At 39.2% G+C, this 10,745-nt stretch overlaps 1 protein-coding gene across 1 annotated transcript in view; it reads left to right on the top strand.

Annotated features, from left to right (window-relative positions):
• The first annotated feature begins 2,589 nt into the window (after positions 1–2,589).
• Positions 2,590–10,745, top strand: part of CPE (carboxypeptidase E) — a 32,629-nt gene continuing 24,473 nt past the window's right edge. Inside the window, exons 1-2 of the mRNA XM_077752734.1 lie at positions 2,590–2,781; positions 4,671–4,838. Of these exons, the coding sequence (XP_077608860.1) occupies positions 2,614–2,781; positions 4,671–4,838 (336 nt within the window). The 5' untranslated portion in view covers positions 2,590–2,613. The remainder of the gene's footprint in view (positions 2,782–4,670; positions 4,839–10,745) is intronic.

Here is a 10,745-nt window from a genome sequence, read left to right as displayed (position 1 = left end):
TTAAATAAATTTATAAATATATAAGTAATTATATATAATTATATATATAATTTTTTTTAAATATATATTTNTTCGGTGAGTTCATCTACTCTTAGGGGTTGTGGGTGGAGCTCTTCTGAGTGACTGAAGCCTCCGACAAAGCTGTGTTTGGGTGAGAGGCAGGACCAGACTGCCTCCCACAGTGCAATCTCAAATAACTTTGTCAAAGAGGCTTGTCATCTTCCCCTGGATCTTTGATCTCTATTTTCTTTTGTAGAGGACTGCTACAGTTTCTTCTGTGCCTCAATCAGATTAATATCCAGTAAGGGGAAGGTGTAAAGCACACGAGTTTGACAGAAAAGGTTATTATGACATTTGAAATCAGAAGCAAAAGCAATGTCTCTTCTCACATACCTGGTGGGCAAGTCCCTGGGGGTAGTTTTATTAGCGACTTTCCCTCAAAGTAAAAAAGTGAGGGGCATATAAATAGCACTGACCCTGCTCCTGCCTGATCCTTAGATTAAGATTAGCTTAAGTGCCGGTTGAAAGGTCACACAAGGACATGGTTCTCTGTAATAGGTAGTCATTTAAATCACACACTCAGGAATCTCATGCAAAGGATGTTCAGATAATATATTTCCAGAAGAAAAATATTTCCAGGTTTTCTTTTACCAGGAGTGAGCAGTCCTAGGAATTTTGTAAGTGGGAAAATCCTTTCTACTGCAGAAATTGGGCCTGGGGGATGGATGAAGCAGAATGGAACAGAACAACAAAATTAATTAAGATCATTTGCTTCAAGGCTATGCAATTTTATTGCTCCTTCTAAAATGCAGCGGAGAGCGGCAGAAGCGGGCCACAGTGATGTGTGGTTGAATTCTGAGCCCTTCAGCAAAACATATCCTCTCTGGGTTGCATTTGTACAAGAATGGCAATAAAAATATCTGTCTTTCCCATTTTAGTGGACTTTTGTAAAGAGAAAATTAGATTATGTACGGAAAAACCTCACGATGATAAGTTAACGTGATATAATCATCATAGTAATATTGAAAATAATTGCAGCAAACACATAGCACTTGTTACTTGCCAGACACTGTTCGAAGCATTTATACTCATTCTTTCACTTAGTTCTTACAATAATCTTACAGGTAGACTCTATTCTTTCCTTTTGTAGGGAAAACAGAGCCATAGAGAGCCAAAGTGACTTGCTCAAGGCTGGACAGTAAGTCTTGGTGCTAGGATTTGAACCCATGCACTCTGGTTCCAGAAGTTCATGCTTTTAATCACTCGGATTAAAAAGAGGGAAAACAACAGCAACTACTACTACTACCACTACTACTACAGCAACAGAGTCTTAACTAAATGAGAAGACCAGTTTTTGAATCCTGGCTTCATGGGCTGTTACTGTGATCAGGCTTCTTCTTTTTTTTTATTTCTAAGAGAGAGAGAGAGAGACAGCATGAGCAGGGGAGGGTCAGAGAGAGAGGGAGTCACAGACTGAAACAGGCTTCAGGCTCTGAGCTGGCAGTCAGCACAGAGCCCGACGTGGGGCTCGAACCCACGAACCGCGAGATCATGACCTAAGCGAAAGTCGGACGCTTAACTGACTAAGCCACCCAGGAGCCCCTGTGATCAGGCTTCTTAAGCACTCTGAAGTTCAGTTTGCTTATCATAAAATAATACCTACTTTTATTTTTTTCAAGTTTTTCAAGTTTATTTAGTTATCTTGAGAGAGAGAGAGAGAGAGAGTACAAGCAAGGGAGGGGCAGATAGAGGGAGAGAGAGAGAATTCCAAGCAGGCTCTGTGCTGTCAGCGCAGAGCCCAATGTGGGGCTCAAACTCATGAACTGTGAGATCGTGACCTGAGCCAAAGTTAGATGCTTAACCGACTGAGCCACCCAGGTGCCCCAAATAATACCTACTTTTAGATGTTTGGTGAGGACTAAGAAAAAAAAGCAAAGTTCAGTTTTTAACCAGTAGGAGGTATGCAGTATATTATTTATTGAGGGTGAAGATGGTCTATTTGTCTGCTTGGGTTGTGCTAACAAAATACCACTGACTGGGTGACTTAAACAACAGGAATCTATTTTCTTATAGTCCTGAAAGCTGGAAGTCCAAGAGTAAGGGATAAGCAGGGTTGATTTCTGAGCCCTCTCTTCCTGGTTTGCAGGTAATCTTCTCGCTGTGTCTTCAGATGGCCTTTTCTCCATGCACCTGGGGAGAGAGGAGAGAGATCATTGGTGTCTCTTCTTCTTCTTGAAAGGATTAGGGTCCCACCCTTATGATCTCATTTAACCTTACTTATTTCTTTAAAGATCCTGTCTCCAAATATAGTCACATTGGAGGTTAGGGCTTCAACATATGAATTTGGAGGAGACACAATTCAGTCCTTAACAAGTGGGTAAGCTAAGGAGAGAGAATTAGAAGGAAAGAAGCACTTGGAGTATTTTTGATATTTAAAGTAGATTTCTTAGGTATCATTTCTGGAGAGGGAAGAAACTGTCAGCTTAGATTAGGAGATATACAATATACTCATAACTGTCTGTCATTTGTATTCCATTTGAAGCTATAGAAAGTGTCTTCATACTATCGATTTTTGCTCTTTTAGGTGAGCCTGAATTTAAATACATTGGGAATATGCATGGTAATGAGGCTGTTGGACGGGAACTGCTCATTTTCCTGGCGCAATACCTGTGCAATGAATACCAAAAGGGGAATGAGACAATCGTCAAGCTGATCCACAACACTCGTATCCACATCATGCCTTCCCTCAACCCTGATGGCTTTGAGAAGGCTGCATCTCAGGTGAGTTCTAGCCAGCTCAGAGCAGGGCACGCTGTGTTCCTTCATGTTCGTACCTATGTGCTTATGTGTAAGTAATAGACTCATATGAAGTTTACATAGAGGACAGAGGGATATAAGTGACATGCCATTCAACTTGCTGGCAAGAAAAAAGTTCAGAAGGAAAGGGATGGTGGGTGAATTTCTTTTCCAGAGATTGCGAATGAGAAATTTTGTTAATAAGACAATATTTAATTAATGTTTTGTTGTTAAATAAATCAATTGATTCACCCACATTTGTGACTAGATACATTTCTTCTAAAAAAATCTAAAAATAAGACGACTGCCAAGTGTTGAAGAATAATGCCATGGCTGTCTCTGAGTGAGGTGATGACATAGCGCCCTCTACTGACACCAAGAAAGAAAAATTCTGGCCAGATCAATGTTTAATTCTTGTCTATGTATGATGAGTAAAGTAAAAAAGAACAACACCAAAAACTCTTCCTAAATCTAACATGAAATTAACTTAATACATTATAATTGTTAGAGAAGCTGGAAAGTAATGACAACATTTCAAGAGAAGATATATGGCATATGTTCCCTTTTTGTTTGCACAGGTATGGAGAACATTAGTTATTTTCTACAGTTTGAAGCAGTTTTATTTTATGGGAGTGTACAAAAGTACTTATTAGTATGTTCATCTACAGTTAGGAAGTTGATTTGTACCTTAAAAGATCCAGTGATCTGACAGCTTGACGTGGTAAGAAACCCAGACAGTAGCATTGATACAATTTCTAAATTTATAAAAGAAAAATTCTGATAACATAGAGAATTAAATTATTTACTGTTATAAGAACTGTAAGATTGTTTATTATAAGTAGTAATTATAAATATAATTATGTATATTCAGAACTGTAAGACAGAGTAGACAAAAGATTATCATTTTTATCTTCTGTTATAGATTTTTATTCCTTTGAGTCTAAGTTATCTGAGTTTGTATAATCACAAGAATATGGGGATTGGCTCTATATCATAGATTATGTACAATGTAATAGTAAAGCAAGAAATATGCATTAGGGAATATAGCTAAATGTCTTGAAATTCACTAAATTTCCAGATTATACCATTATAGGAATGAAGGGCTTAAAATTTCTCAATTTACAGAGCTCTATGAAGTTTTTCATGAAGACTATAAGAGGGAGGTATATTACTAATTTGTAAATAATTTATGTTAAACTTTTTTTAAACCTCCAATCTTCTTTAGTAATTTATTCTTTTGAATACTTAAAAAATTGATTGCTGTAATTTACAGAGCCAGTGAATATTTTACTTAAACCCAAATCTAGATTAGGATGCTTTATTTTGAAAGAAAAATGTTTTTAATGTTTTTTATTTTTGGAGGGAAAGAGAGAGACAGAGCATGAGCAGGGGAGGGGCAGAGAGATGGGGAGACACAGAAGCAGAAGCAGACTCCCGTCTCTGAGCTGTCAGGACAGAGCCCAATGAAGGGCTTGAACCCACAAACCTTGAGATCATGACCTGACCCAAAGTTGGATGCTAAACCAACTGAGCCACTCAGGTGCCCCTAGACTAGCATACTTTGTAAGTAATTATCCATTTCTAATATGTACAGATATTTTTTGCAGTTTGATGATACATGTCACTTAAATGTAATTATTGTTAATATTTAAAATATTATTCATTGAAACTATTTTTTGAAATAAGTATAACTAATACTTTCAATCTGATACCTTCATGTGTTTGTCAGTAAGAGAGTGAAAATGCAGCTTTGAGAGGATATTGCGGAAATAGTTAATCTTAATAAATTATTTTAAAAATCATTAATGAAAACCTTAATTAGATAGTAACAATGATACTAAATAACTTATTATTCTTCTCCTTGATTCTTTTAGCCTGGTGAGCTCAAGGACTGGTTTGTGGGTCGAAGCAATGCCCAGGGAATAGATCTGAACCGGAACTTTCCAGACCTGGATAGGATAGTTTATGTTAATGAGAAAGAAGGTGGTCCAAATAATCATCTGCTGAAAAATCTGAAGAAGATTGTGGATCAAAACACGAAGGTAGAGAATATGTATAGTTTCCTTGGGTTCTGTTCTCTAGCCTAGGGAACTATGTTCTGATATCTTCGTCAGAATGGAGGACATAAGAGTAATGTTAAAGCTTGTATGGGATAATTAACCAATGCCTGGAAAGTCAAGGTTGAAGACCTTGGAATTGGACCGGAGTGGGGGTAAGGGGAATAAGAGGTGGGNTTGGGGGGGGGGTTTAAAATGTCTTCATGGCCCTTTCAGAGGCGCTTTATCAGTACATCACAGCATTTTACACTGTTCATCTTCTTTTTTTCCAGAACTTTCTCCTTCTTTGCTTTGCACAACTGCACTCTCTCCTGCCCCTTCTATTGCCTTTCCAATTACTGCTCAGTCTCTTTCCCTGCTTCCTCTACCTTGGCTAAGTGCTGGCCTTCAGGGTGCAATCTGCTACCCTTATCTCTTTCCCTACATACCCCTCTCTCCAACTCCTGATCTCCTGTGGGGTTCTCTTTCTCTATTTTACTTGCTCAGTGAGTCCCTTTATCTGGTGACACCCAGGGCCTCAAAAACAAACATTTTCCATAAGAAAACAATGTTTTCTCATTTACCCTCTCATCAAAGCCTTGATTTTCCCGTCACTGTCCCCTCCCACCAACAATCAGTCAGATCCCAGTGATTTGAGGGCTCTAACACTTCTTCAGTCTCATCTCATCTATAGATTCATTCCACTGCTTGGTTCAGGCCCCCATTGTCTCCTACTATGATGAGTACAGGACCCCCTTCTTCTTGCTTTGGGTTTCAGCCTCTCCCAACTCTCTTCAATCTTCTCAAATTCCTCCAGAGTGATCTTCATACACAGATTATTGCCCCATTGCTTATAAAACCTTGCCAGCTCTCCACTATCCAGAGGATAGGGTAAAAACTCAGTATGTCAGAATTGTGTGATGGCTCAGTGTGGAGACTCTGGAGGCAGCCATCTTGGTTCAGATCCTGGCTCCATATTTGCTGCATGAGTTTTGGAAAGTTATTTAATCACTATATGCTTCTGCTTCTTCATCTGAGATACAAAGGTGATAATAGTGTCTACCCCATAGGGTGGTTATAAGGATTGAACGAGTTAATAGATATAAAGTACTTGAAGTCAGGATTCAGAACTACTATTATCATTTCGGTATCCTTTCTCAGTGCTCTATCTTATGTACCTCAGAGTTAGAGGGATGCATTGACATCTCCGCTGAACTTTGATGCTCCTTCAAACCCATGTTGTTTGAATGTTGTTTTCAGTTACCTGGGGAGCGATAGGGCCCATCGTGGAAGAAAGGTGGAGAGCTGCCGTTGGCAGCTTTCAGTTTCTCTTCGATTTTTACAGGCAATTCTGCTTTGGCTCACCAATTGCTTTTTGTACCTTTCCTAAGTGAGAGCGTGGAAAGTACGATTTCTCCATTTTATTATAATGCCAAGGCAGCTCAAATCAAATGTCCCTTGGCTCCTGGCAGTGGCTGGCCGACCCACTCCTCAGTCTGGCTCTCCTATTCCATACACTCTAGTCCACCAGCTCCTTTTTGCTCCCTAAGCATACCATTTTCTAATAATTTGTTTAATGCTTATTTTTGAGAGAGGGAGTGAGTGGAGGAGGGGCAGAGAGAGGGGGGATGGAAGATCTGAAGCGGGCTCTGCACTGACAGGCAGCTAGTTCAACCCAGGGCTCAAGTTCACAAACTGAGATCATGAGCGGAAGTCCAACTCTCAACCGACTGAGCCACCCAGGCGTCTGTCCCTCTTCTAATTATTTTATGCCTATGTATGTGCTGTTCCAACTGTCTAGCATGCTCTTTCCTTCTTCTCCATTTCATATCCCCTGTGACACCTTCTTCAGCTCTTCCAGACAGATCCTGTTCAGCTTCCTTTATGTTCTTTATAAATACTTCAGTATGGGGCTTACAGTTATAGAGAGCTTTGTGTTTGTTATATTTATTTATATAGCTGTTTTGCCTTTTAATTCTAGATTTCAGTCTTTTGGTTGCAAGAATTCTAGTTTATATTTGAGTCAGCCACAGCAGGCTGAAAACCTATTATGAATGAATGCAATCCAGCTTGACAAGCACATCACAATATCTGAAATCCATAGCTGGAGTTTCAGACAAGCATTCCTTATGTGGGTGGAATAGAGAGAGACCAGAGAGAAGGTCCAGGAGATAGAGAGGGTCCTGGGTTCTTGGTGTAAGTTCTTAAAACTGTCCTGCCTATATTTAGGATTCATTCCAGAAACTTGGGCTATGCCTACAAGTGGAAACTGGTCTCAGAAAAGGGTTGGCAAGGGCTGAGGATTCTAGCAGAACCTGATAAGTGAGTGCCTTAAACATTCCTGCTTCTGATTCACAGATACATTTGCGTTTTCTGAGCCCCCATACATCTTTCTTGGAGGAAGGGAGAGCTGGAAAGGCAGGGGACTGGGTGAGGTCAGCAGAGGTGAAAGGAGGGCGGTCTTGTGTGATAAGCTGTGAGGGGGTACGACAGAAATGAAAAACTGTTGCGGGAGCCCAATGCTGATATTAGCCTACAGACTTGACTCATTGCTTACATTAACCTGCCTGTGCTGTCTTCGCTAAATCTGAGAAATGAGAAAAGGAATTCCTGTCACCTTGTGTAGCAGAATCTATGAAATACGCTCATGTTGACAGGACATTTGATTGGCAGCCTTTGTGCGATGCCATCATTTTCTATCAGCACTACCTTCCTCTTCCCCAGTAGAACTTGTGTAATATTTGCATCATCTCTGTATTGGATACTTTCTTGTTTCTAGCGTAAGCAATTCTTATTTAAAAGATGTACGTTCATGGTACTTTGAAAAAAATTAGAGGTTTCATTAAAAATATCTCAATGCCAAGACTTTTTCTGAGTAAAGGTAAATTAAAGAGAAATCCATAAAAATTAAAAATTTGGTCTCTTTCCTGGAACAGAAGCAAGGTGCGTTTACATTAGACTAAATAAATCTTCAGTCAACCTGCCTGATAATCCTGGGATGACATTGCTCACATCTGGTTCATTTTGTCTTGTTTCCATCTCTGTCATTAAGACTGAGACAGTGTTTAGACTCTGCCTGGTAGGAGAAATAAAGTAGGCGTTTTGTTAATATTATTACACATTTCCCCTTTTCTTACTTCTCCTTTTCAGTTTCTGTATCGCTTATAGTAGTTTCTATGTTTATTTATTTATTTTTATTGAGATACAGCTGACGTATAACATAACACTGATTTCAGATGTGCAGCATACTGATTTGGAGTTTGGATGTATTGTGAAATAACCACAATAAATCTTGTTAACCATCGGTCACCATACCTAGTTACAGTTTTTTCTTGTGCGAGAACGCTTAAGATCTACTCGCTTAGAAACCTCAGATACGGAATACAGTATTTTCAATAGAGTCACCATGTGGTACATTATATCTCCATGACTTATTTTATAGCTGGAAGCTTATACCTTTTGGCCACCTTCACCTGTTTCCCTCCCCATCCCCCCAGCACTGTTTCTGATAACTGCCCATCTGGCCTTCGAATGGTTTTTAATGTCAAAATTTGCAGGAATTAGGGATTAAAAATGCAGATTAAAAAAAAAAGTTTTTATTTATTTATTTTGAGAGACAGATAGAGGGAGAGAAAGCGTGTGAGCCAGCACGCAGGGGGAGGGGTAGAGAGAGAGGGAGAGAGATTGAATCCCAAGCAGGCTGTCAGTGAGGAGCCCAACACAGGGCTGGAACCCATGAACCGTGAGATCATGACTTGATCTGAAATCAAGAGTTGACACTTAACCCACTGAGCCACCCAGGTGCCCCCCAAATGCAGACTTTTGTGAATGCTGATCCAGGAAGCCTGGGGTGTGTGTGTGTGTGTGTGTGTGTGTGTGCTGTGGGACTGGGTGGTGAAGAGGAGTCGGCGTTTTTACCAAGTTCTCCAACTGCTTCCTGGTTCTTCTGAGCCCCTGAATAAAAGTTCTCTCTTGCTGCTGTCTTTTCTCCTCTGTTCTTGAGCCTTTTGGCCTGGTCACCCATCACTGTTATCTGGGTTTAGTACCTGAGACTTGGCCTGGATTGCTTGAAAATGAAGCGGATTAAATCAAACAATTTTATTACATTTATATTTGTCTTTAATGGCCACAGTTGGGAAGAAAGGGAAATCAATATAGCTTTAATATATTTTAAAAGCCAAAGCCATCTAGTTATAGAGCATAACATTTGCATTATATTTACAGTCTTTAAATGGAAATTTTAAAGATAGGCCATAGTTGATTCTAGCTTCTATTGGGGCTTAATCTTAAAGGTGTTCCAGAAGCTTCTCTATGGATTTCTTAAAGACATAATTATGGTGCTCTGAAGATCTCAGCATGTAGACAGCCTAAAGCATTCTATTAATAGCCAAAGACAGACTGAGTTTAATTTGTCAAATTGTGGAATTTACTCACTTACTTTTGAACATCCTGGTAACACGTATATTAGCAATAGTATATATATAAGACTTAACAATAGATCAAACCTAATGGCCGAATATGACTTTGTGTATTCAGGACTATAAAATTTATTTTGATGTGTTTTTAAAAATTTATTTTTGAGAGAGAGAGAGAGACAGTGTGAGCAGGGGAGGGTCAGAGAGAGAGGGAGATACAGAATCTGAAACAGGCTCCAGGATCTGAGCTGTCAGTACAGATCCTGACGTGGGGCTCGAACCCACGAACCGTGAGATCATGACCTGAGCTGAAGTCGGACGCTTGACCAACTAAGCCACCCAGGCAGCCCAATGTTTATTAATTTTTGAGAGAGAGAGAGACAGACAGAACACTAGTGGGGGAGGGACAGAGAGAGAGGGAGGCACAGAATCCAAAGCAGACTCTAGGCTTTGAGTTGTCACGCTAAGCCCAACACAGGGCTTGAACTCACGAACCTGGAGGATCATGACCTGTCTGAACTGAAGTCAGACACTTAACCGACTAAGCCACCTAGGCACACCCAGAATTATTTTTTATGCATGTATCAATCTGTGACTCTATGGAAGCATACCATCCACACTGTTTTGAACCCTTTTCAGGTGAATAATAAATACAGCAGTATCACCTGCCACAGTATGGCTTTGCCTCCTGAGCTCCCATTCAAACCAATCCTTTGCCCCAGGGGGTGCCTGCCTGCTTCCTGCTTGTGTGTTTTCCTCCTTTCTTATTTTACCACTTACCTTTCCTCCTATCCAAAGTCTCCCTTACTTTTCCTTCAAGGCATAGTGGAGTTCCACCTCCTTCCTAAAGTCTTCAGAGATTTCTGTCTCTTCTGAACTCATTGAAATATTTGTCAGTACCAATCACTGGATTTGAATGGTTAGGAGGAATGAAAGGGATAGACATGGAAGAGGATTGAAAAGAAATTCAGTAGGACCATGAAAACTTTAAACAGAATATGCTAAAAGAATGTGTTGTACTCTTATCATATGACGTTATTGCCATTTTTTGAGGAGTCGAACCTAATAAATCATAAATTCATTGCAAAGAAAAGCATATGCATTTTTTTGGATTAAAGATTTTTTTGATTAAGTGTTCTATATTAGTTCTTTCAAGGTTGATTTAAATCAAAACTTAAACTGGATTTAAATTAATTTGAATTCTAGAAACAAATTTAAGTATGTGTAAGAATTTAGTGTATGGTAAGGGAATGTTTCCAATCATTGTGAAAAGAGAGTATAGATTCAATAAATGAAATTGAGACAAATCCATCTCACAAATATCAGCATAGATCAACATAAAGTCTATATATATAAAAACATGAACCCAGTAAAGGAAAACTTTGGTAAATATATAATTTTTGGAGGAAAGTATTTAATAAGTATTAGCTATTATTTTATTCCTGTTTAAGAATCTATATATATATTATATATCTATATATTATATACTACTTATAAA

Source organism: Crocuta crocuta, unplaced genomic scaffold, assembly GCF_008692635.1.
Source record: "Crocuta crocuta isolate KB4526 unplaced genomic scaffold, BGI_CrCroc_1.0 scaffold346, whole genome shotgun sequence".
NCBI lineage: Eukaryota > Metazoa > Chordata > Mammalia > Carnivora > Hyaenidae > Crocuta > Crocuta crocuta.
The sequence above is the reverse complement of the archived record's forward strand: the minus strand, read 5'-3'. Positions and strand labels throughout refer to the sequence as shown.